General features: G+C 49.4%; 1 protein-coding gene across 3 annotated transcripts; it reads right to left on the bottom strand.

Annotated features, from left to right (window-relative positions):
• Positions 1 to 19,965: 19,965 nt before the first annotated feature.
• TMEM250 (transmembrane protein 250) lies at positions 19,966 to 25,663 on the bottom strand. Of its 3 annotated transcripts, none has more exons than XM_074923628.1 (3): positions 25,500 to 25,663; positions 23,950 to 24,063; positions 19,966 to 21,804 (listed from the first exon to the last, which is right to left on the bottom strand). In XM_074923628.1, the coding sequence occupies exon 3, from the start codon at positions 21,669 to 21,671 to the stop codon at positions 21,252 to 21,254; it is 420 nt and encodes a 139-aa protein (XP_074779729.1). In that variant the 5' UTR covers positions 21,672 to 21,804; positions 23,950 to 24,063; positions 25,500 to 25,663; the 3' UTR covers positions 19,966 to 21,251. The 3 variants fall into 3 exon arrangements, with proteins under 3 accessions (XP_074779729.1, XP_074779728.1, XP_074779730.1); XM_074923627.1 differs by having other exon boundaries at positions 23,950 to 24,129; XM_074923629.1 differs by lacking the exon at positions 23,950 to 24,063.
• Positions 25,664 to 26,485: the final 822 nt, after the last annotated feature.

Here is a 26,485-nt window from a genome sequence, read left to right on the forward strand (position 1 = left end):
GTGCCTGCGCGTTCTCAGAAGGTCCCAGCCCAAGCTCTACATTTAAATCATTTCCGAATCTTGCCTGAAATGGTGAATGGCGTTACCGGCAGCTGTGTCACGGCGCTTTTCAAATGCTCCATCACCCACTTCAGTAAAAGACATTTTTACCCTTCGTTCAGGGTGTTAATTTAAAGGAAGAAATAGAAGGAAAATGGAAGGGAGATGGAAATGTTCACATCCCAAACCGACCTCCCTTGGTTACAGATCCTGCTGCGACGGTGCGAACGCTCGGGTTGGGCGAGCGGCATGTCCCGGGGGGCTGCAGCGTGTCCTGGGGGGCTGCGGCATGTCCCGGGGGGCTGTGGCGTGTCCTGGGGGGCTGCGGCATGGCCTGGGGGGCTGCGGTGTGTCCCGGGGGGCTGCGGTGTGTCCCGGGGGGCTGCGGCGGGCCCCAGGCCCCTCCTGGGCTCCCCTCACCCGTTGCTCCCACTCCCTTGCCGCCTTCCACCCTGCATCGGAGCCTCGGGCCGTGGCATCTCGATGTTGGGCTCAGGATGGATCTTGGGATCGGGAAGGATCTCACCCTGAGCCGGCCCAAACGCCGCCCAGGGGGTGCCGCTGGGGGCCAGGGCCGGCCCATGGGCAACGCCACCGGCTCCGAGCTCCGGCGCTTCCACTGGGAGAGGAAATCCTGCAGGATTCGCCGGACAGTCACACCGGGGCCGTGTCCGTGTGTCCCCGTCCGTGTTCCCAGCCCACCCCGCTGAGCTGCCTCCCGCTCCCCCGGTTCATTAAAGCCAACCGAGTGGTTTTTCAGCCCCTTACCTGTTTTATTTCTGTAATTAATGAGATCTTGCCAATTATACCTTCTTGCTTCCATTTGCTGCCGCCTGTGCCATCCCAGCAGCAGGTCCTGCAAACGTTTACTCATTTGGACCCTGATTTTATAAATATTGGCGCACGTGTCGAACTTGGCACAAGCAAGGGAACGGCTCCGTGGGCTCGGGGCATCACCGAGCCCCACTGGCTGCATCCCGGAGGATTCTGCATCCCGAGGGACGTGCCTGGGGTCACTGTGCGCGGGAGCTGCTCCGCTCGGGGAAGCCGCAGGGTGACCCGGGGTGACAGATAGCATTTAGGAGGTTTAAACCCCCTCGAAGCGGATCAGAAGATGGTTGTGGCGTGGCCGTGGTGGTGCCTCCAGTAGCCCTTCTCTGCAACCCAGGGGAAGCCCTGAGGGATGCCCTCGGGGGCACAGAGCTCCCACCCCCAGTAAAACCCAGGGCAGGTTTGGGTTTTGGTGGCCTCACAGCCCAGATTTTAACATCAGAGGGAGATGTCCCCAACAAACCGAGCCCTGTGCTGACCCACAGACCTGTGACCAGACAGCTGAGCCCAGGCACCGCGCGCGGGACCTGCCAGGCTCCTGCGCTGCCTCCAGCCCTGCTCTCCTCTCCCCTACCCTTCTCCTGCGGTAAAAAGCCTTTTAAACCTTACACACAAAAGCAGAGTTATCTGAGGTGGGACTGCTTGAGACTTGCGAGCAAATTTCCATTCCAAATTTCATCCTCTAGCCTACCAAAAAAAAAAAAAAAAAAAAAAAAAAAAAGAAGTCAGTTTGCTTTGTTGCTTCTCTAAGCCCAAAATATTAAAACCAGAAAACCTATTTGCATGATTAAAGTGTGCAGTGTTAGCCCTACGTCTTCTAAATAAATTTCAAAGGAATAACAAAAAACTCTTTAAAGCATGAGCCTCTTTCTGTCTGTTTTGCATGCAAGATTTGTGTCAGAACTTCTTTGAATCTGGAAGTTTCTTTTCTCCCACACTCTCAAACATTTATCATTTCGAGGCTGCCTTAAAAATCTGCAGCAAAATATCCCCATATTTTAAAAATCAGCATCGGATGCCTAGAACTGCTCAAGGCTGAGGAATTTCATTAGCACTTGACACTTTAAAAAACAGTGTCAGGTCAGGACAAACACATTTTCTTTGCTGCACAAGATAAAATAGGGGTTTTTTTTAGAAATGATGCATGAGAAATATGTCCCAAAACTGCATTCTGAGATAGAGCAATTGTACTACCCTTAAAGGGTGACGTTCCCTGCTCCCCTCCCTTATTTTTCATTGAAGCATCTCAACCTGATGCTTCAGCACCTGCATGGACACCCACTGGCCATTTCACGGAGACAGGAATTGGGCAATAGTGGCCCATTTGGCCACTTTCTGGACAGAGTGGAGCCGTCGAGTTTCATTCCAGTAAAAATACATTAAACACCTCCTCTAAGAGCTCCCCTGGGGTTGTGGCACTGCTCCGCTGGGGCAAACATCCCCGGGGGGGCGGCCAGCACCACCCTGTGTCCCTCCTTGAGGGACCACAGCTCACGTCAGAGCATCCCCGTGACCGCGGAGGATGCGGGGATGCGCCTCGAGGAATTCACGTTGCCCCGAGATGCTGCATTTCCTGGCTGCGTTCTCCAGCAGAGCTCAGGCTCAGTGCAGAGATGGGAGTGGGTGGTGCGGATTTCGGAAGCCCCCAGCACCTCTCTGAGCTTGATGGGAAATCCAGCCACGTCCACGGGGGCTGCGAGGTGCTGCAGGAGTTGGAAAACTCCTGTTCTTACCCCAAGTGCTTAAACGAGACAGAAAATCCAAGTGCCGTGACTTGCCCAGGGCCTCCCCCAGCCTTGCGAGAGCAGAAAGCCTGTTAATGCTTCAGCCAAGAGAGCATCTTCCCTCCCTTCAGCCATGGACATTATAAAAATGTTCTGTGATGGAGAAAGAAACATTTCTTAAGTACCATTTGATGTCTCAGAATGGCTCCAGGGCTAGAGAAAACATGTTTATTTACTACTATGCTGATTTTAATGCAAAAGATTGGTTCAGCGACCGGAGGAAACAAAATAGGCAACATTTTCCATAATGTCTGCAAAGTGTTCTTGGGCTGACGAAAATATTTTCTTTCTTCCTCTCTCTTCCCTGTGTTGTGGTGTTTTTTTTTTTTAATCTAGCATTTCAAATTGAAGAATGGCTTGAGGGCTTAAGAAATCACTTGATAAAATACCCAGCATTTACATTCTTGTAGGAGAAAAGCTAACTTTTTTTTTTTTTTTCTCTCCCCCATCTGAACAGTAGTTTAGTGAAGCAGAAGAAACAATCCTGCAGTATGCCACGTCCGTTTAACCCTTCCTGGCTGCAGCTCTTAGGTTAAACATTAGCTGTTCACTGCAAAGTTGTAGAGATTTTGTTCCTTCTCCCAATTCTGGGCTCTGAGGACACTGAAGATGGTTAAAATGCACTTTTCATCTTGCTTTCCAGTTGTATTTCTGAACAGCTGTGTGAGGGAGCAGGCCTGGCTGGGTACCAGCCTCACGGCTCTCAGGGAGCCCACGGCAGAGCACTGCTGCACCAATCTCTGATGAAACTCCTGAGCAGAGGACAAATTTGTGTGGAGACGTGACTTTCCAGCAAACTTGGTAACGAGCAAGACCTGCAAGATCTTTCTAATCTTCCTGGCTCCTGCCCCACTGCCGCAGGGATGGTGTCGGCGTGGCCGAGGCTGTGGGAGTCACCACGTTATCCCAGAGGAGCAGCTGAGGCCTGGAAGAGGATGCTGCAAGAAATGCAAAAATTAAGAAGTCTGCCTGAGAGACTCCTTTTTCTGAAGCAATCCTTCAGAGGCCTTTGCGAAGCGGATCAATTGTCATATTAGGATGAATTTTTGTAACTGGGACAGAAGTTTTCTTTGTAGATAGGAGCAGTATTCTCTCCCCAGTCCAACACGTGCAACAAATACTTGCATTGCGCTGTGAACTACGCGGCAATCTGGTAGGGAAGAGAAAATTACCTGCTACCAGAAACCTCTACTTTGATGGTACATTTAGCTACACTTCAGAGTAATTGGTATTCATAGGAGAGAGGAGAGGACACAGCAGTTACATTACAGCCGCATAAAGTTCATTGGGATTAACATACCATCATGAATAGCAGCAAATGACAAAACAAAATGTATCAGAAACCCTCATTTCCATACTTTATTTATTTATGGCAGAGAGATTTGCCTTTTCTCTCCCCATCATACCAGCCAAGTTGCCAGATGATGATCTTTGCTTGTTGTGCTTCAGTCTGCAAGAACGGAGACACTCTTTAATGTCCTTGTGCAAAATTAAAACAGCGTAATGAGGGAAGAGTTGGTTCCTTGGGGGTTGGTTGTTGCAGTTGGTGCAGCAGAGCTGAGTGGTGTGAGAGGATACACGTGTTGTGGCCCTACAGAGCAGTCACTAGGTACACGCCTCTCAGCCACAAAGCTTGAAGCTGGTCTGAAGGTAGGTATCACGCCTGCCTTTGCCGTTGGAAAATGGAGATAAAGTGGTTAAATGACAACCTGTGACCATCCCGGGAATTTATCTGCTGGCTCTGCCTCGTTAGTCTCCTGCTCCTCTGCTCCTTGACCGCTTTGTGGTGTCTTCATTTCACTTCCCACTCCGGAATTACACTCTGCTCCCATTAGGGAGCCTTGCTGGCATGTATTTCACTGGGAAAGCTTTAACCCTGCTGCAGTAAATCTCTCCTGGGTCACAGGGGGTCTCATTCCAGCCCAGCAATGTTTTCATGTCAGCCCCGCAGAGATCTCCCGGGAGGCCCAGGGCTCAGAATTGGCATTTTGACGGTGTCTGAGCTCTCTGAACCAGACCATGACCCTGGGAGATAACTGCCATCACAGCCCACTTGTAACATTAGTAATTGCGACTGCCGGGCCCGCTCAGCCGTGCTGGGACGATGGACAGTGTGTTCCCCACAACCTCGTTCTTACCCATCGCTCTCGAGGAGGGAGGGGGCAGGAACACGGCATTTTGGGACCAACCCTCGAAATCTGTGCTCAGCCAAAGCTGCAGCACCCATGGACACAGTTTCTTACCCCAGAAAGCCTTTCGTTTGTTGTCTTTGGTGGCTGTTCAGCTCAGTTATTTTTTCTCCCCTGCGTATTCTCCTTTCCAGCTCTGACTGTGGTGCGATGGTCCCAGCTATCCCAACCCCCCCCAGCTGCTCCTGCTCACGTAACAACCAGAAAATGGGAAACACCACTGGCAGGCTCTGCCACCCCACTCCTCTGGGCTTGCCCACATCAGCACCCCCAGTAACACGATGGAGTCGCTCATGGCATGAGACACTGCTCAGAGAGAGCCCACGGGATGGAATCGGATGTTAGAGTTATTTTTTATAAATAAAGTAAATTAAATTCTGAGTTCTTTACATTAAGCATCTACACAAAGCTTGGGCATCACCCTACGCCATGCAGCTGATGTGGTGAAAATGGTGTTTCAGCTGCAGCCAGGCTTATTTGGTTTACATGAAAATGATTAGGAATGAGTTTAAAAAAAAAAACGCACAGAAATGAGAGCATCTCCAAGATGGCCACATTGTCCTAACTGGACCTGTACAAGCTTGTATGAAAAGGTTTTACTTGTTTGTAAACAAAGAAATCCTTCAGATCCTGCTGTGAGAATGCTCCAGAAGCACAAGGCACTGCTCGTGTCCAGCTGGGCCTCCCACGAGGTGAGAATAGGACAATAACAAAAATAATGTATCCTTGGCCTGTTTAAACAGTTATTTATTACATAACGGTATGAGTGACTGTGCAAACAGGAGAAGGGAAAACCCAGTCCCGGGGGGCGTTTTCCCTCCGGCTGTTATTTCACGTGCAGAGACTAAATGCCTTGGCTTAGCTGAAGTTGCTGGGCTCTGATGCTGGAAGGTCCTGGACATCCCTAGGCACAGGCTGCAGGTTGTTTTCCCAGGAATATCGTTAAAATAAAAATTTCAGAAAACATATGTGCTTTCAACTTAAAGACTCCACGTGTTGGGGGCTAGATACCTCTTCTTGTAAATGAGGCTGATATTTAATTGCCTTTACCACTCAGAAACGCTATTTAACTTGAACTGGCACAATTCACAGGATTTTACAAGCCTGACTGCTTTTTCTTTAAGGTCTGACCATGATTTCTGCTCCCAGATGCATCATCTTTCACTTGGCTGTGTGAGAACACGACTCGTTAGCGCAGGAACTACTGTACCGAGCAACTCGGGTGACTGCGACAGCTCTCGTTAGAACCCGCTCCTGCTGCAGCGCGTTGCATTCAGAGGTCACCTGTTTGCTTTGAAGAGTTTTGAAACCCGGAGCATTCCTTTCTGAGTGAGCAGAGAGGGTGAAGCTGGGCTCTGTGTGCCCCCGGTAAAGCGGAGGGGTGTCTGCGGCCAGCCTGGAGGTTTTGCAGACACTGAACAACACCCTGTGACGTCTCTCAAACCAGAACTTGCTGCAGACTGATCCCATAGTATGTCTTTTTTTTTTTTTTTTGATACAACCATCACTTTTTCAAAGTCTTTCTTGGATAATAATTTTAATTAATTTAAAGTTGACCGCTGAGCAAATAAATGGTGTCCAGCCTCTCCCTACAGATTCCCTTCCATCCCTCACCGTTTTCTGGTTTAGATGCACAAACCCACGAGCAAGGTGCCTTGAATCAACCTTGAGGTCACCCTTGGAGGGGTAAATAACTCTGGCCAGGTGGAAAGGGGCCCAGGTGGCCACGTGTCTGCTCTGCAGGAGACAATGACGCCCTCAATGAGAGCACGAAACTGCCTGAGATGAAGTCAGGTGTTTAATTTTTCTAAGCTAAAGCGTGTAAACGAGACTGGTGTAATAGGTTTGTGTTTCCCCTTTCTTTCTGTAGAAGAACATGTCGGGTTGAAGTGTCTGTGCTGTGACTGATACAGCAAGTCACTGTTGGCAGAGCCACGATTCATGACTTGGTGCTGCAGTGCTGGAGGTGGAAGAGGGTGACCTCGGCTCCCTGCTCTGCCCGGGGGAACCCCACTCCTCCTCTCCTGGGAGCCCAGGATCTGCTGGTAGTAGCTCTTTCACCTCTGGAAATGGGCTAATACTAGTACTGACACCCACTGAGGCTTTTTTTGTTAACTTTAGCTTGTGGGCAGCTGAACCAGCTGACCTGGGCTCCTGTCTTCTGCAGAGATAACAGGCCGGGCAGAGGGGATGGAGCAGCTCTGCCTCCCTGCAGCTCTGGGCTTGGCCCAGATGTCTCCTGAAATACTGCTCCAGGACATGAGATAGTCTGGGGTTTTATTTTCACAGAATCATGTAGGTTCGAAAAGCCCTTGAAGCTCCTCCAGCCCAACCATGACCCTCCCCCTGACCGTTCCCAACTCCCCCAGATCCCTCAGCGCTGGCTCAGCCCGACTCTTCAACCCCTCCAGGGATCCCGGGGACTCCCCCCTGCCCTGGGCAGCCCATTCCAACGCCCAACAGCCCCTTCTGCACAGAAATCCTTCCTCAGAGCCAGCCTGACCCTGCCCTGGGCAGCTTGAGGCCATTCCCTCGGGGCCTGGCGCTGGGGCCTTGGCTCCAGAGACTCATCCCCCCTCTCTGCACCCTCCTGGCAGGGAGTTGCAGAGGGCCAGGAGGTCTCCCCTCAGCCTCCTCTTCTCCAGACTGAACCCCCCCAGTTCTCCCAGCCGCTCCCCAGCAGACCTGTGCTCCAGACCCTTTTTGTTTAAGTGATTGAGGTGATCTTCTGAATGATTAAGAAATACCTTAGTTCACATTAAGAATTTTAATGTCTTATGACTGTGAAACTTCCTAAATATCTATCTCCACCATACTGTGAGAATGTCCTGAGAAAACAACGCCTGACTGTCAGCACCTCTTCCACCTCCTCTGCCCGCTCAGCCCAGCCTCTCCCGGGAGAGGAGAGGATGGGAATTGGGAAGCGCTCAGCAAATTACAGGATCAAACATCTGCCCTTCAGCAGCCAGACACACAGGGCAGGGAAACGACGAGTGGGGAAAACCACCCTGCATCCCGGGGTGCCTTTCACACTTGTATATTGATACAGGTAGAGGATGCTCTGCAGGGGCTGGCTGGGTGGAAATAACAATAAAATGTGGCGCAATCTCCCGGATACTCAGGAAAATGAGAGGAACCAGGTATTTGCCTGCTGGGCTCATCCCGTGGCCATTCCCCAGCCTGCTGCCAGGCTCCAGAGCCGCCGGTGGCACCGCAGCCGCGCTGTCGTTCCTCCTGGGCAGCTGCACCATCAAATCAGGAGCATCCAACGTAACTCAGAAGAGATTTTGAGGAGAGAATTCTGTCCAGATTTTCTGCTGTTTGGAAAAGTGGCATCCCCTCACCCAGCACGAATGGCTCCAGCACCTCTGAGTCCCATCAGAAAACACATTTTTAAGTCTCCTTTCTACTCTGGAAGAGCCTCTTACTGCTCTGGTTACTGAACTCCTGCAAGGAGATCAACGGACTAGATGCAGCAGCCCCTGAAGCACCGTGGATGCGGCCAGGAGCTCGTGCTGCTCCCGGCAGAACAAAACTGGTGACTGACTGTCAGTGCCAGGCAAGGTTTTGCTCCTTTTTTTAAACTCGGGCTATTTTAGTATCTCTTTTGGCAGAAATCAGAAGGGGAAAAAAAGTAAAGGAAAAAAAAAATTTATTGCACTTCGATGCCTCCCTCTCCTACCTCAGCGAAATACAAAGGGAAAATGTAAATTTCTTTGGGTGACAATCTCGCCTGTTAAAGTTACCTTTGATAATAAGTTTTGTTACAATCAAACCAACTTCTCCCCAGGACAAATGCTCCGTGTAATTTGTTCTGCAGACCTGATGGAGGATTGTAATGTGGCAGCTACGGCAAAAAGCAGATCCTGAAGATGACCTCTCTTATAAGGTTGGTGCATTGCACACAAAAGGTTTCCAAAGCGACTCTTGCTGCTGAAGTCAAGCCAAAACTTTTAATATTTCCCACACAACCCGAGTGTGATCTTATCATGGGAGCCGCAGTCAAAGCCCGTGCATTGGCACAGCTTCTTTGCTATTGTTGAGAAAGTCTCGATTCAAGAAGATTTAGAGTAATAATGATCCCTCCCAAAGTGTATTGTTACTCTTTATTCTGTATTTGCTCTGGTAGCTCTGACATTAAAACTGGAGAGGACAGCCCAAGAAAAGCCATCACTTCAACTCCCTCAGGACAATGCTCTAAGTGATGAGAAAGAGCTTCGCCAGCCAAAGATCTATTGGAAAGAGGACTTCAGCCTATTAATTTTCCAGGTTTCCCACAACAGTTTTGAGAGCTTTTGTTTCCCATTGTTGTCAGACAAATTTCTAATCCACTCCTCATTAGGGGATGCGACGTCCCGCCCGGCCCCCAGGCTCATCCATCCTTGCGGGATGTCTCGTACCTGCTCCGAGGTGCTCCCAGCTCCTGGCCGGGCTGGGCTGGGCTCACTGGCGCCAGGCAGAAGGAGGAACTGGAGCACCAGTTAATGCACACAAAAGCAGGGAAAAAAACCCTACTGTGATTTACCCACACGGAGTTCAATAAACATTAGATCTGATGGCATTCATCGTTTTTTCATAGCATGCTCGATTACTGCTTCAGTTATTGCTCAAATGACATCATTCCTGGCACGGGAATTGATTGATTTTTTAATGAATATTCATATGGCATTTCAGCCAGGAGTAGGCATTAATATTCTAAGAAAGAAGAATGAAACGTACATCCTAATTTAATGAATGATTGTAAATATGTATCTGACGGATAATGCGACGACGAACATTTAAAAAGGCATCCATAGGCACCTCGGATGCTTTTCTTGGGAACAAAGGGACAACCGGGATGCAGGCAGGGCAAACGGGGCGAGGGAAGGGGTGGGACTGGGCCACCCTGTCAGGGTGCTTCTGCCCAGCTTGTCACGACCCAGAGCTCCTGTGGCTCGGGTGGGGACTCTACACCCGGCCCAGCCCGCACCTTAAATGCCCTGAGATAAATCATTTAATTATTACTATTAAATTGATAACGCTTACTGACCCCGCTATCCCTGCGATGTGGTAAGCACTGGAAAACGCTGATGCGAGCGAGCTGTGGAGCTCTCACAAAGGGCCAGGAGATGAACAAGGAAGACAGGAGAGAGCACCCATCCCCTCCATGCCCGCTGGGTGCTGGGCACCCATCCTGCCCCCTCGCCAGCGGCTGCTGTCCCACCCCGGAGATCCCAGGGGTTGTTCGAGCTGTGTGCTGAGGCAGGCAGGTAGCGCTCAGCTCTATCCTCCGTGGAGCTCTGTCATGTTCAATACCCTTCACCGTATTATGAATTCAAGGCTCGCGGTCCCCGAATGTACATATATTTGTCAGACACTCTTAAGATGTCTCCCTGTTCTGAGCACTGATCCTTTGTGAAGGCAACAGTTGTAGCACTTAAACAGTGACAACGGGCTCAGTTCTCCCCGCCTTGTGCCAGTCCCAGCTCTGGAAAGTGTTAAAACATGGGCTTAGTGCTTGGCTGCTTGGAGCCTCTTAAACAGGCGTTTAATTTAAATGCCTGCTCAGTCCCGTGGGGGAAGCACACACCTGAAGCATCTTCTGCAAGCGGAGCTTAAATCAGGGCATCGCCATTAAAGTCACCGAGGTGACAGGCATGAAAGGCTATTTATACCCAGCGGCTTTCTATTGTGCAAGGGAGAGAACAGGCCCTTCTGCTGACAAAGCAGAAACGTGCCTCATCCCCACACGGAATGCAAAAAGTAATACCCTAAATTCACTGCAACCTTTGCAGAATTGCAGCCAGGACCACACTGAAATCTCCCCTGTATCGAGACCAAGGGGCAGGGACCCCAGCGGGTGCGGGACTTGTTTTTCTTTTCCTCTCCGATCAAATCAACCACTTGCTATTCCTCTTAGCAGCTGGCAGAGGAAAAAGATACCTTTGCAGGCCAGCTCCTGCAACTCTGACTTAAAGAGCTGAGGAAAAGGCTCTGTTCTCTCCAGCGCCCTGGAAGAGCAGCCCTGCAGCCAGGGCTCTTGTTTGCGCATCAAGATGCGTGGGACCGAGTTTGCCGATAAAAATATATACAAAGTTATGCTTGGTATGGAACAAGCAGGCAGTAGCTGCTGAAGACTTCCCAACATCCTGCTTTTGGCTTGCCTCCAAAATACCAAAACAAAACAAAATTCAGTTGGCATCTCTGCAGATTGAAGCAAGTTTTCTTTTTGCAGCAATTGCTGAACAAACGTTTCGATACTGTGCCACCGCCCCCGCCCCTGCGTTCTCCCCCAAATCATGTGCTGGAAGGATGTAAAAAGATGTTCAAGGTCACAGGCGGGCCGTGAACAGACCTGGCCGCTGCCCATCTCTGTCCTCTGTGGTTTCACTGCACCGTGTCAACCAACACGGAGCATAAGCCGAGGGCGATGGGTGCGTTTGCCCAGCGGGACCCACAGCAGTGGGGTGGTTCCTCCGAAGGGTGCTGAGCCACAGGGGTTGGCCCCGCTCGCTTTTTATTATGCTGGGGGCTTTCAGACACCGCCCCAGGGAGATGCAGTTGGGACACCTGGGGTGAATTCAACCCCTTAGGCTTCCCGTTCCCATAGGGAAAGCAAAACCATCTTCCTCCCGATGGTCCCATCCCCGTGCTGCTCCCAAAGGCAGCGGGGTGTTGCTGTGCGAGCCGGGAAGCACGGCACCAACGTGAGAGCTACAAGGGCACCAACGTGAGAGCTACAATGGCAGCAAAGTCAGGCCGGGAAAAAACCCACAGCCCTGGCTTGAAATCAGGGGCTTGGGGATTTGGCCTCATATTTCTTGTGCTACACACCGCCACAAAGCAACGTAGATCTTCTGTACGTATGCACATTGCAACTTGACCTTATGAGCATCGCTTTCAAATGTTTTATTTATTTCCCCAAGAACAGGCAGTTTCTGAGAAGAACACAAGGTGAAATCCTGACCTCGCTGAAAGCACAGAGAGTTTGCCACTGACTCCAGCAGAACTAGACGTTTAGCCAGAGTTATAACCAGGTTTCAGGTCTAGGTTCTTGCTTCAGTTCTTTGTTGGTGCTTGATGCTTTAAAGGAAGAGACCAAAAATCCTAAAGCCTTTTTATGCATGCCCAACATTCCCAAAGAACAGAAAAAGCAGCATCAGTCCCCTCCTGCCCTCTCTGGTAAGCAGTTACAGTCCTTGAAGCGTGAAATTTGCTTGCCCTTAGTGTAGCACATTGCTATCATGTCGTTACTGATCATAAAAATTATCCCGTGTTTTCTCAAAACCAGGCACCGCGCTCATCCCTTTCCGAAGGCGTTCACAACGTGTGAATATAGGCATAATTTAAACAAACAATCTCTGTGGAAACCACCCCCCTGCTATTGCAAAGAGAAGTGCACTCCCCTGGCTTTGGCCTGCCAGATTTCAGAAATACATGTGCTTCTGTGATTCTGACCTGGCTAGCACTGCAAAACCCTAACAGCAGCCCCCGTAAGCTCAGCAATAGCTACTTTGCAAAAAAAAAAAACCAAACCAACCTTTCCATGTACCCAGAGGAGCTCTCTGTATAGTGTCTTAATCAGTACATAAAATGCTTTCAGTGAAATGCTGCCTTCTTCTGTTTATTTGTCACAACTGATGCTCTGGTGAACAGTAAATAGGAAATTTGCTGGCAAATCAGCACTACCAGCTTGGTTCATTAGGAAAGGCTGGAGTACAAGAGAACTGCGTGCAAGTCCCTGTTGTGACTCGTGCTGGACCGTCAGCCCTTGAAGCTCAGCAAGTTGTACAAATCCTGAACGCACATAAATCCCTCCTAAACCAAACCTGGCAAAACCGAGACAGCGTGTGCCTGTGTAATTCTTAGCAATAAGGGCTGGGTTATTAAAAGGATGTGGGCTGATTAACTCAATGTATGCACGAGAAGAATTCACCATCCTTTTTGCTAAAAAAAAAAAAAAAAAAAAAGTCACGTTTAAAATTCAGTCCGTTTCAGCCACGCACACCGCTCCCCCTTCGCCTGCCTCGCCCCCAGCCCCGCTGCATTGCACAACGCCAGGTTTCATGTTTGCCACCAGACAGTTTGCAGTCAGCCTCACATGGAAAAGAAGGAAGTAACAGTGCCTACATTGCACATCACTGCAAGCAAACGCATTTCCAAGAAACTATTAAGCAGTGTTCATTTGAAGTTTAAATGGAGAAAAAAAAAAAAAATTACTTGGAAGAATTTTTCTTGGCTTGGAGCTTTTTATGAAATTCAGATTTTAAGTGAAATGTGTCCAGGCAACATCAGTGACGCAGCAAAGCCAGGCTGCGCACAGCGATGCGGTGTCTCGGGCTCTGAGAGATGGAGCAGGGATCCAAGCCCTCCCCAGTGCCAGACACCCACCCGGTGCCCCCCTCCATGGACATCGTCCCCTTCCAGTGGGGCTGGCAGGAGGAGCAGCAGCCCCCCGGGCACAGCCTGGCACCCCCCACGCTCCCGGCAATGGCGAAGGGGCTGGCGGGCACGTGGGCACACGTGTTCCCTTCTGCTGAGCCCGCGGCGAGGCGGCACCGTCCATCCCGGGGACGTGCAGGCAGCTCCTGCCTGGGAGCGCTGCCGGGCTCTGCCAGCGCCAGCCCAAATGCCCTTCCCCGGCCAAAGCTGCCCCATCGCCCCCCCAAACCCCCTCCCCTGCCTGCACTTGGCTTTGGCCCCAAACCACGGGCGGCCTTAGGGTCAGCGCTGCGCTCACCCAGCTGGGCTGGACGGGCACCGGGGGTTGCGTGGGTCCCCGCGTGTCCCCGCGCCCAGGGATGGTGTCAGGACACGGGCCAGGACACGGCGGCTCGGTATGAAACGGCTCCTTTGTGCCGGGCGGGCGCACAAAGCCGGGCGTAGCACACAGCAGCAATTGTTCCTTCGGAGGTCTGCATGGACGAGGCCACTGTCCCCCGGCGGCTTCAGACACCCTTGATGTCAGAATCAATGAACAGGCATCATTAAAGTAAATGTATTAGGCTTTTAAAATATACATCGCTCTAATTTTTATTTTTTTTTTAAAATCGTTGCTCATTTTTAGAGGCAGGGAGATAAGACTCCTCCGAAAAAAACCCAGCTCTTTGCCCATCTAAATTCTCCCCATTACTGAGCAAATGGTTTGCAACAACAAATTTATTCCGCAGCGTCTCCTGTGCTCTTTTTTGTTTGAAAAAGCCACAAACAGATTGTGATTTTCTCTAACAGATTCACCATCTGGGAAATTTTTCATGCAACTCCTTTCCTCACTGGGAGCAAGTTACTCAGAGGGGAATTCCCAGCAGAGAGCAGACTCTGAAGGGATGGGTGGTTCATTTAATTAGCATGCATAATCTTGATGTCCTTACTCAGGCAAAACTCTCACCGGGGCCAATGGGAGATTTTAATTTTTTTTTTTTTAAAAAAAAAAAGAACCAGCTAAGGACTTTGGTATTTGTCTCTTGGTGTTACATACAGTATTTTCCATGCAGGGGAAAGTTGGCTTTTGGATGTATTAGCAACTCTGATTTACTACAGGCTTGTGCATCCAAGGTCAGGATGTGGCCCTCCCAGGCTCTGTCACAAGGCCGAGCGCTGGCAGGAGCCGAGCGTGGTGGCGAGCAGCTCCCTTTCACACACTTACCCAGCCGGGGAACATCTCACATTTTTGGAGCACACGCTCTGCAGAGAGCGGGGTGGAGGTCAGCAGGGAAAGAGGCTCTCCAAAACCCGACATGCATCAGCTCAGAGAATTGTCATGTTTATACAGCCCTTGTGCAAATTACATGAGCTTTTTTTTTTTGCCTTTTTTTTTTTTCCCCCCAGTAGATGATTTTTTTGCTTGAGAAAGATGTGGGAGATGTAGGGATGCTCCTTTCATCTATGTTAACTTAAAGCTACTCCTATGGTAAATCAGCACGCAGACATGCCCTGGAGCACGGCACACACACAGTCTTGATTTCAATCCACCCGAGCAGAGAGCTCAGAGCAGACCCCGACAGCCCAGCTCCGCTCTCACCTAAGCGCTGTTTTGATAGCTGCACAAGAAGATCTTACATTAAACAATTTTCACTGGCTCATTACTGGACAAAACTTCGCTTTGAACTGACATTTTCTGGGCACGATGACTGCTTTGAAGCAGGAAGACAAAATTAGTGCAGAGAGTTGGCAGGTGAAGAAATGAGAGGTTTGTGGGTTTTTTTTTCCCCCCCCCCACCAGAAGCAGAGCTGTCCAGGAGCTATGGAAACCTTGTTTGGCTAAATAAAAATGCAGAAAGATAACAAGGCTTCATATTTTCCAGCAACGTCTTCACTGGAACAGCATGCTATCTGTGTGTGCTAGAGGCTCCAGAATAGTCAAAGCCGCTCCTGAAAGTAAATGTGCTGTGTTATTTTCCACAACTGGTGGTAAATGCTGTCTCCTACCTCCCCAGGAGGGAAAGAAACAAAATCAGTGATTTATGAGAACCCTGGGAAGAATGACAATGAGCTTTCAGCCCGGTAAGGCCCTGCAGGGGAAGGGGCTGGTCCCAGTGCCCTTTTGGGACATACACCTAAAAATTGGGTCAGAACCTGCCCCCAGCTTGCTTTTATGGAAAACGGCAATGCTGCCCCCATACAAAGCTGTGCAGGCTGAAGCAAAGGGCTCAGCTTTTGGAGCACACTGGGGGTAAGCTGAGTTTGGTGGCTGGGCATGGCACCTGCCTTTGAGGAACCCCAAAGCCGTTCCCCAGGCAGGGCCACCGGGTCATTCGGCTTCCCAGCCTGGGCCAGGTACGCTGGCACGGCAAGGTGCCCGGGGGAGAACCTCACTCTAGGAACTGGGCAAACAAGTTCTTCCCTAGGAGATGGCAAAGGCTCAGGAGATGGATTTATAAATAATATTAACAACAGAAAATGCACATTTATATAGTACATTCCTGAGCATTTTACTGTCATCGAGCCCGATACTCCCGAGCACTCAAGCACCTTTGCCATCTGCCATCGCGCTAATAGCACCAGCCACATCTCGGAGCATTGCTCACGGTTTCAGACGCGATACTGAAAGTGAAAATATACCCACACTTGCCCAAATCATTCTCTCTTTTGGAAACCTCCTTCCCCTTCCTTTCAAGTCCTCCCCTGTGACTCTTCAGCTGTTAAGTCGGGATAATAGAAAGGAGCATTTCATACTCGCACGGCGATGTGAGCTGCTCTATCCACACAAATATTTCTCCAGTTCCCCTCCAGCTCGGTCTGCAGCGGTCCTCTCCGTGCTGGTTCTCCAAATCCTCTGCCTCCACCGGCTCCAATCTTGCCAGTCACTGGAGAACACGTCCTGTCCACCATCTATTTTAGGGTCTTACGCTGCTGCACATCACTGTAATACTTTCCACCTAAGAATCAGAATTACGAAGCCCATCATAGTAGGAACAGTCCTCTTTATTCCCATAGGAACTACCACATCTGTGTCCTGAAACAACACAGCTCTGCCCTGCAAGCTCAGCTCCACCCAAGGAAAAGAGGAAAGATGGCACCTTCTCGTGATTAATTGATGCGCATCTCAACGAGAAGTTCCTTCCAGTCACCCAAACGCCCATGGTGGGCAAGCCACAGCCTGGGAGCTGGAAGGCTGCGTTCCACTCCTGGCTCCCCTAAATCACTGCTGGATGATCCTTCAAGGAGCCACAAAGAGGCGTTTTACCCAACTCTCAGCGACGCTTTCGAGGCATAACCACAGAGGGCCTGATTCTCCTCCACCACGTGCTCGCTCTGACTATTTGCACCCGTGCAAAGAGGAACTGGATCTAGGACATCCCCACATCAGAACGATACCAGCATCATAAGACAAAATTCTTCCTTTTTTCTTCCCGAGCAATCAATCCATCAACATGTTAAAAAAAAAAAAAAAAAAGTTTAATGTAGGTGGCATGTTTCATACAGAATTTAACAGGCACCCAAAACACCAGCTGGTGTCATGTTCTGAAGAGTTAACAAGGTGAAACTCCAACACTTCAGTCTCGTTCATACATTCACAGCCTAAAAAAACAGGCCAAGGCAGCTTTGCCACCGCACGTACCATCATTCCCAGTCTTCAGTCTGCAACGCAGCCGGAGCCTCTGTCGCCCAAACACCTGGAAAGCTCTGGAGCGAGCAGGACCCACGGGGGAAGTTCTCCAGAGGGGTTGGCATGGGTCTGGGATGGACACACTCTCCCAGAGCAGTATTTGTAGTATTTTTCTAATTACTTTTGAGGCCATTTTTAACCCAGTAAATAGTCATATTTAAAGCCCAAATACGGAAAGAAAAAAAAAAAAACAAAAACAAAAAACAAACCATGACACGGAACAAACCAGCTCCTCTCGTTATTCAGGATGGAATTGGTATGAAGGAATGCTGAAATGAAAATTTCAAAAGATTGAGAGTTATGGCCATCTATATAGGCAGAAGAGAAGACTTAACACATTTTGGAGCCTGATCCATCCCTCCCAGCACCAATGAATTTGGAAAGAGTAAAAAAAATCCCAAAGAACATGAACTTCACCAGTGAGGCACAGTTTGCAAGTACCTGCTTAAAGTGAAATATTTCCGGCAAATCCCATTACATGCCATGTTTGACTCTTGAAAAGTTCAGCTTCCACTGTTTCCTTATTTGTTGTATTCAAAAAAACTTGGTTTTTCCCCCCCTTTATTAAAAATGCCATTTTTTTCAATCAGACTAAAAGATGAAAAAAACCCCAAGTTATTATTTGCATATACTTAATCTAACATTTCTTCTGCCTCTTTCTCCCTCCTCCAATTGTGGCTTGGCTCTCCTTGAGCTTTTAAGAAACTTTTAGAATTTCAGCTGCTTGAGAAAAAATATTTTGGCAGAGTAATCCTAAAAGCTTTTAAAAAATTTTCAAATTTAAAACCACTGAATTTAAATTCTGAACCACTACCAAGTTCTTACTTATTCAGCAATCTCCTGGGGATGTTGTGAGGTTTAATTAGCTCTAGTTGGAAAATGCTTTGAAGAGGAAAAGTGCCATAAAGTTGCCAAATACTGCTCCAGTCATGTAGATCTAAAATGTTCAAATTATTACATCATAAAACAAATCATCTGAAAATTAATTCCTCTTCCTTGCCAGCATGACTTCAAAGGGACCTCACTTCCCCCACTACGCTGGTAGGATCACACCACCCGAGCACTGCAGGGTGTCCAAGTGCTGGGAATGACCAAGAATGAGAATATTTTGAACTTCACGGCGCCTTCGAGGCCTCCTTCTCAATTATTTCATCTTGGGGTTGTCTATCTTTGTGGGCAATTGCCAACTTGAGATTCGGGGTGTTCTGACAGCAGAGACTTGGCAAACTTTGTAAAAGGGGAATGGGGAATCACTTCCCACTGTCTTCTAAGCAACTTTGCCCCAACGCGCCTCTCGAGAAACATTTGGGCACTTGGCAAACATTACTTTTTTGTGATTTGATAAGGACGTGTACTTTTTCCTTGGTATGCACCACTGAATCTGGAAGCAGAGGGCTGAGGGGAAGCCTGTGCAGTAATGAACCGCAGTGCAGAAGCTCTTCTTTGTTCAACTGCCACTGCAGGAGCGTCACGGAGCAGATCCCGACTGCTTAAAAACCCACCAGCAGCAAAAGTGGTTTATTGAAGAAGGATGTGGTAAAAGCGAGGCTTAACAAAGTCCGAAGGCAAGGTTCAATCTATTCCTTACTGCACAGAGGATATAATAATGACCCAAAGTTACCAATACAAGATTTTAAGGCCCTGTCATGCAAGGTTATGCACAGTATCAGTCACTTACCGAAGATCTGCAGTGGGTAACGTCTCACCTCGAGAGGCATCCCAGCTCAAGGGGAGATCACTGCCACACAGGCAGCTGCTCAGCAGGGAGAGCTCAAACAAAGCTCCTCAGGCTGTCATATTTATGGAATAAAGTGGTTGGCTCATAGTCAAATTACGTGCGATGGAAAAGGTAAGTATGAGACTCCTTGTACCCACAGCCTCCTTTGTTCCTTGACCGAATTAGCCTTGGAAGAACCACCTGCTATTCATGTGTTAATCGCATGATCGGTGTTCCTGTTTCCAAGCTCACACACATCAAAGCTCACCGTGTCACCCTGCTCCTGCGTGGGTTTTCAAAGAACGGGTTGGAACTGGAGAAGTTCACAACCCTGCCACAGCCTAGACCTTTCCTTCTTTCGGAGCCTTCACCAAACTCCCACAGGGCTGGTCGAGCAGTCGAGGGTATCTGTCACGACGAGCACCCACCGGCTGAAGGAGGCACGGGTGGGGAGCGCAGCAGCGCCCACACGTACCCCAAATCACCCTTTTATTCATTATTATGAGCACTGAAATAGCCACTCTAAGGAGAAACAAGGTGCTACCACCCAAGCAGGCTCCGAGCTGTGCCTCCTGCCAAGGGCAGGGGACGGCTGCGCCTCGCTGGCGGCCCGGCCGGTCTCTCGGCTCACGCCCGGGCTGTTTGCTGGCCATCTGGAACATGTTTGCTGCAGAAATTCTTGAGCACAGCTATCCCAGGAGTCCCGCAGTCTGCACACCAGAGCTGCAATGCCCCAGGCTGACAGCTGTACTGGGGAGGAAAGCACTGGGCTGGGAATTATTGGGAATTCCCTTTGCCTACAGCGCAAAGCTGCAGCTCGAACCTGCGGGACACCGAGGACCTGCAGCCCAGAGAACGACCCCAGAACAAGGCTCTGGGGAGCTCTACAGTTAGGAGGAAACTTCCAGACACTGGTTTGTGACACATGCTGACACTACATCTTTCCTGCAGAAACAGTCTCTGGCTCTCGCGGGGCTAATCTAAAGTTCACACCACCATGGCTCGTTATTTATTCAGCTCTGCGTGTTCAGTCTGCGTTATCTGTAACACTTGATAATGAGATAATTTCTGGGTTTGCTTTAGCTTTGGGCTTCAGACCGAAGCTTCTCTATTTTGCATCCCTAAGCCTACAAATCAAAGGATGTCAGCAAAGGACTGCAATACTCACAAGCTGAAATGGGAAGCATCCTTCCCTGTGTGCAAACAGGCTTTCTTCTCAACCACATTCACAGCTCAGACCAAAGAAATGATAAAACAACAGTCACATATTTCCAGTCTTGCTTATTCTGTTATGATCAACTCCATTGATTTTACAGGGCAAGGGAAAAAAAGAAAAAAAGGGTCTCCATCATTTTTTTCAACATGTTTTTAAACAGTTCTTTGAAGAACACAGGGAAAAGAGAAGTATTCCATTGTAAGGAAAAACAATCAATCAAAACCAGAATAAAAATAAACTTTAGGTCAGCTTCCGGACTCCATAAATAAAGAGTTACTTGACTGACTGCAGAGGAACAGTCTGAGATTTTCAATCAAGACCACTAAAACGGAGCTTAACGCTTAACTCCCTTCTTGAGCTGTTAGTAAAGCTCTCCAGTGACCCCACTCACTGCTGCAGAGGCAGGAGAGAGAATGTTTTCTGTAATTGCAGAGAACAATTATTGCCATTTCAGATTGTACTCTGCTTTCAGTCTCTCCTAGGTAAGACAGCCTCATCTTACCATACTCTGGAAGACAGAAGTACCTCTGTGAAAGAAATGGAACTAATCAATCCAGGGAAAAGTAGAACCAAATCCCGAGGTCTAAACACTACAGACCACTGCAATGGGCTCCCCCGAATCATTGCAAAATGATAACATACTTGCCTTGAGTGGCAATTTCAAGAGCACATGACACCAAACTCTGCTCCCATCACTCCAGTGGATTTGTTCTATTAGGGAAGGACTCAATTACTCAGCACTAACTGCCTGAAAAGCACAAAGCCATTCAAAGCTATATAATTACATTAAAGTGAACAGAACAGTATAGTGGGTCAAAAGCATGGCTTGCAAAAATCTAAAAACAAAACAGGAAAAAAAAAAAAAAACACCAACCCGCCTTCCACTGCGGGGAGAATTGAATTGAATTCGGCCCCCCGTTCTTAGCAGGGAATATGCAAAATTCAAAATATATAGAGAAAGGATAACACTGGTCCAGTAAGATACACAGTACATCCTGAGACATTATGGAACATTTTTAGAAAAAAGGGTGGATGGATTAAGAGCACGGGGTGCAAAGTTATCTGGCTTCTGTCCTCCAGATAAATCACTGCCTTTTTCATGCCCACAGGAATACAGGAACAGCAGCAAGGTAGGCTCCTACGGACTAGAAGAAACTTATACTAACTTGGACTGTGCAAAGAAAAAACACCGAAGTGTTGCACTTCGATAATCAAAATGGCACCTCCAAAAAAATACAAATTCCAGAGACAAGTACATTAATTTATCAAGAAAAAGTAGCACTGGTAAATAAATTAATTTATATTAAAAAATAAAAGAAAATAAGATATTGACACATTCTGGGGTAGAAGAAAAGTCACCTTCTCAGCCCACATGCGCGTGTTTTATTTACATATCCACAAATACCATGAAACACCATCCCAGCCCCCCCACTAGCAGCATGGTCACATGAATTCCATAGATGAGCAGTTCATTCATGAGGCTGAAGTCTACCCGCCTTCGCCCCAGTAAGAGGAGGATGATGGAGAGTTTGTACTGGAAACGCAGAAAGATCCGGATGCCAAGGTACTGAAGGCAAAACAAGATAGAGAGTGCCACCCAGAGGATGGAGGTAAACAGACTGCAGCTGAAGTACAGCAGGAAACGGATGAATCCATACATCCATCGGGATTTGAGATAAATGTCGAAATTGTTGTACTTGGTACGCACCAAGTGAGTGGTCCTCACCGGGCCACAGGCCGAGTGCAGGCAGGTCGTGTGGGGGCCGTGGAATGAACGGACCCGGCGGGGAATGGGGATTACAGGCATCAGGCACCCCACCGGTCACAGAGTCCCAGGGCAGGATTTACAGGGCACATATCAAATATTATCCATTAACACGGAAGAGATCCGGCAGCCTGGGAACGCTAACTCTTTGCTGAATTTCCAGGAAGGAAGAGACCTGCAGGAAGGCAGAGAAGGAAAACACATTGAAGCAGCCCCAGCAGGAGGAGAGGCAGCTCGGTAGACACGCTCTGGCTTGGTGGTTACTTACAACTGGCTTTGCAAAACTCAACTTCTTCGCTCAAAACAATTTTGCTTTGCTTCTTTGCTTATTTATTTACCAGGAACACACAGACAAATATAATTCTCTTTCCATCATCACCAAGTCAGATTCCAAAGAGCTCCCTAGTAGCATGCAATGTCAGCACTAGTTAGAACCTGTTAAAAGCTTTACAGTGTTAATGCAGGAAAGAGAAGAACTTTGTTCTGGAATTACCCTGGCTAATTCACAGATCCTTCTTAATCAAACAGCCATCCCGCAACAGTCCACCCATGCGAGCAGTAATACTAATGTATGTGGTTGCATTGGAGCCTGTTTCATTTAAAGGGGAAAAAAAAAAAAAAAAGAAAAAAAGTTCTCCAAGTACTTTTGCAAGTGAATTCTACAGCCCAGACATGGCGGCGATTCTAGATTTCTGTTCATTTCAAAACCCGGCAAAGCTTCACCAAATAAACAAACTGAAAATAATGGAAGGTCTTGCAAGAACAATGAGGCAATCGTGTTTTTCACACTCTACAGGATGCACCTCCCCTTGCTCAGGCAAGCCTTGCAGTCTCACTGTCACTGCATCCAGAGGCAAGGCAGCCTTTCAAAGACATCTACCAGTTTATTTCTCCCTTTGGGACCTGCAGAGATAAGTGAAATATCTTGATCTTCTGGAGTGTTTAGGATTTATAATCTTAACATCCTTCCACACACCCATTGTTGTTATGTGAGTGATGAGCAGTAGCCTGTTAGCTGCTCTCTGCTTCACCCCAGGCTTGTGATGTGCCAAATTCCGGGAATTATGAAATGACAATGCACTCATCAGATAATGCTAGAAAACAACAGGGACTTCCCCAGCCTCCTCGCACGCCCAGGCATTCAGATCTGGGCAGATCTTTCCTTTGTTGGACCAGAAATCCTATTACTCTTAAAATTACAAGCAATTTAAAAGTTACTTCAAGAGCTTTTTACTTTGTTACTAACAAAACTAATCACAGAGTAAGTTACAAGGCTGCAGGAAATTGTACTCTGATATTAAAAACCTTCTCTGATACCATGTGCATTACTGGGTAAGTCTTTTCACTGCTTCCCACCTCAAATTGCATGTAAATGGAAACTGCAGTTCTGATCTCTTCTACTTGGCCTCAGGTTCTAATTCCTTTTCACGTTACAGAAACTTGCAGGTAATCTGTTGGCTCTATATGAATCAGGGACTAATAAAAAAGGAGCATGGGTTAACTTATGATTAAGGAATTTAGGAAATCGAGGTCTCAATTATCAAAGACACTCATAATTTTAGGTGGTGTTTCTTTGCCATAATTTCTTGCCTGTAGAAAGGAAATACTAAGTAGCTCGGAAGTGTGTTACAAGAATGTATTTTGCAAGACAAAGTGGTCAGATACTAAACCAACGCTACTTAAAAACAACACAGTTTTGTGCCTGGAGCATGCAACTGAACATGCTTCCCACATGCTGCGTATAGACTGCTCAGCGTTTGCTTCCAGAGATATTTTTGAAGGACTAAATTAGCAAGATTGGTTAAAATTCACATACTCTGGATTCGGAGCATCCAATTTCTGATGATGCAGTCTCTCCTTACAACCTCTTTCACCAGCACACAAAAGACAGTTTATCATTTTCCAGCAAATTCTTACGCAGCCACTTAATCTGAGTCCCTGAAGAGCCACAGAGAAATCAGCACACACAGTGTTAGAGCACTCAGCAAGAGCATGTCCCAGTGACAAACACAAACCCTGCTTGCCTAAGCTTTAGTTTGTGGGGGCAAACTCAACACACTGCCTGAGCCCTGTTTTAGAAGAGGAGCTTTGATTCTGACAAAACCTTCAACAGATGAATCTAAGAGAACCACCACTCAAACAGCTCCTCTGCAGAGACTTACTCCTCGTGAACAGCAGCAGCTTGTTCCCTTTTACTGTGCCCACCACATAAACAGCCTTTGGTAGGTCCACGCTCTTTAGATAAACTCAAATATCAACACTGGAACAGCCACGAGTAGAGGGACACTGTGAGAATAAAATAAACTTTCTGAAATATTACATTTTTAATGGTGCTGCCATCCACTCAGCAGAAGGTCGGTAATCAGCTGCCGTTTCTGGATGCCACTTAATTCTTGCAACAAAAACGTGAAGTTTTCCTGTGACACCTGGCCTTCTAGGAAGAGTGAAAGAAACTGCTAAGGTGCTTCACAGACTCACAACACTCTACATATGACTCGATCTAAAAGATAAAACGAAAGAGTGAGTTTCAATTTGCTCATTTTGTGCGTTCAAAAGTTCAGAATTACAAGGCCCCTCCCCAAGCATGAATTTTTAATCCCACAAAGATTCTAAAAAGATTCATGCACTCAGTAATACGTGTGTTACAGCTGACTGAGACATGCTGGAAAGAATCAGCTAGCTTGTATTCAGTGGCATGCACAAAGACAGGAAAGGGAAAATCAGTTTTCACCTTCTCCTATCACAGAGCCATCACCGTTCACCCAGGACATACAAAACACGACGCAGAGAACACGCACAGCCAAGGTTTCCCAAACAGAACATGGAAGAGCAGGCCCCCAAACCTGTGCGTTGGCACGTGATGCCTAGAAACAGATTTGGACACCCATTCCTCAAGATTATTTTTGGGGTATTTTCTGTTTTAAAGTACATTGCTGTGAGGCTGGAAAGCCGAGTTGGTCTCTTCTGCATATCATCCTGCAGCTCAAAGGATGTCAACTCTAGGACCCAGGCAACACGATGTCAGCCACACTGCTGTTACCCCAAGCACCACATTAACGATGGCCTCATCAGGAAGTTAAAAATCTGAATAACCATTCGCTTTGGTGAGTTTTCACTCCCTCTCCTTTAAGAATGGAGTGCATGATGAGAAAGCTACCAAAATACAGTGCTACTTCTCTTCATCTATCACACATTCCAGGCAAGGGCTGCTGTAGCTCAGGGTACTCATAATTCGTGGAGGAGGAGGGATGACAGAAAAGACCGCAACGTTCACCGATGACAGGGCCATCAGTCAGGACCAGCAGGACCAAAGTGTTCCAGAAGGAGCCAAACAAGGTTAAGGACAATGACAAATAAAGGTTAGTGCTGATAAATGGAAGCAGGGAGTACCGGAAGGAGGGGAAATTCGAACTCCTCCTACATCCTACCAGATCCTAAATTAAACCGCATCGACTTGGGAAAGGAACTGAGGGCAGGAAGCCCAGACAGGACTTCCCCGGGGCCTGCGAGGTCGAAAGTCCAGCCCAGCCCGGCCGGGCGGGCAGGGACAGCCCCGCACAGCCACCGGCCCGCGGTTGCGACTCACCTCAGGGAAGGCGGAGCGGGAAGCGGGAGCCCAGGGCGGCCGGGCGCTGGGGTCCCCGGGCCCGGGCCCGCACGCCGCGCTCTCACGCCCCCCCTACCCCGCCGCGGACGGTGACCGACCGCTATCGCGCCCACCGGGCCCAGCGCACCCGCCGCCCCTCGCTGCGGGCGCCAGCGCAGACGGGGCCTGGGGCGGAGGCGGCCGCCGCTGCAGCAGGGCGAGGCCCGGGCCGCCGCCTCCCCCCCGGCCCCATCCCCATCCCCGGGGCGTCGCCCCGCACTCACCGTCCTGCCCATGGCCCCCCGCCGGGCAGCGGCCGCCGAGGCCAGGTGCCCCGGGCCCGGGCTGATGGAAGGCCCGGGCCTACGGGCGAGCGCCGCAATGCGCATGTGCAGGGGGCAGCGGCGCTCCGGTTCCGGCCGGTGGCGGTGACGGCGGCGGCGGTCAGGGAGCGGCCGGGGAGGCGCGTGACGATGGCGTCATCACGCCGCGCCGCCCGCGTGGGCCGGAAGCGGGAGGGCGCCGCGTTGCCCGGGCAACGGGGAGCGGAGAGAGCGGCCTGTGCCCGGGGCTACCGGCTTGTGCCCGGGGCTACCGGCTTGTGCCTGGGCCTACCGGCTTGTGCCCGCGGCTACCGGCTTATGCGGGCGCCCCAGCGGGCCCAGCTCTGCCAGGAGGGCGGGCGGATCGCGCCTCCGGCGTGTGGGGCCAGGCAGGGCCGGCGGACAGGCCTTGCCGAGGCAGCTGCGGCCTGGAAGGTGATTCCCGACGTAAACGGGGCCGGTAGCAAACACGGCTGAGGGGATGGTGGGGCCAGCTCGGTTCGGCACCGCACGGAGGGGTTTCAGCTGCCCGTGGCCTGGGGTTGGACCTGGTCCCGAGGGTGCGGGGACATCCCCGGTAAAAGCTGCAGAGTGTACGCCGTTGCCTGATGCAAGAGCAGGGCAAAGATTTCCCCAAGTCGCTCCTCGGTTGGACCGTTTCTGACTCCGAGCGCAGTTTTGTGGCCAGGTGGATCCCGCCTGTGGGCTCGAGGGTCAGACCCCGGCCTGCTGAGTGCGTGAGGTGGTGTGGGCAGGCCCCTGTTCAGAGTTCATGAACCGGGAGAGCCCACGGTACTCCCGCCTGCGCTCCCGGGAGACCAGGGCCCCGTCCCGCTAAAGGAACTCAAGCACTTTTCAAAAAGCAAGGTGGTAAAATCACATGTGGAGGAGACCCAGACTTTTGAGGAGGCCAGAAAGATCAAAAAAATTCCTAAAAACCAAACAGA

The sequence above is a fragment of the Athene noctua genome, chromosome 20 (genome assembly GCF_965140245.1).
Source record: "Athene noctua chromosome 20, bAthNoc1.hap1.1, whole genome shotgun sequence".
In the NCBI taxonomy this organism is placed as follows: Eukaryota; Metazoa; Chordata; class Aves; order Strigiformes; family Strigidae; genus Athene; species Athene noctua.

What these genes read in the sequence shown, in the direction of transcription:
- TMEM250 (XM_074923629.1), bottom strand. Translation starts at nt 21,671, where the DNA reads ATGCCTGTAATCCCCATTCCCCGCCGGGTCCGTTCATTCCACGGCCCC.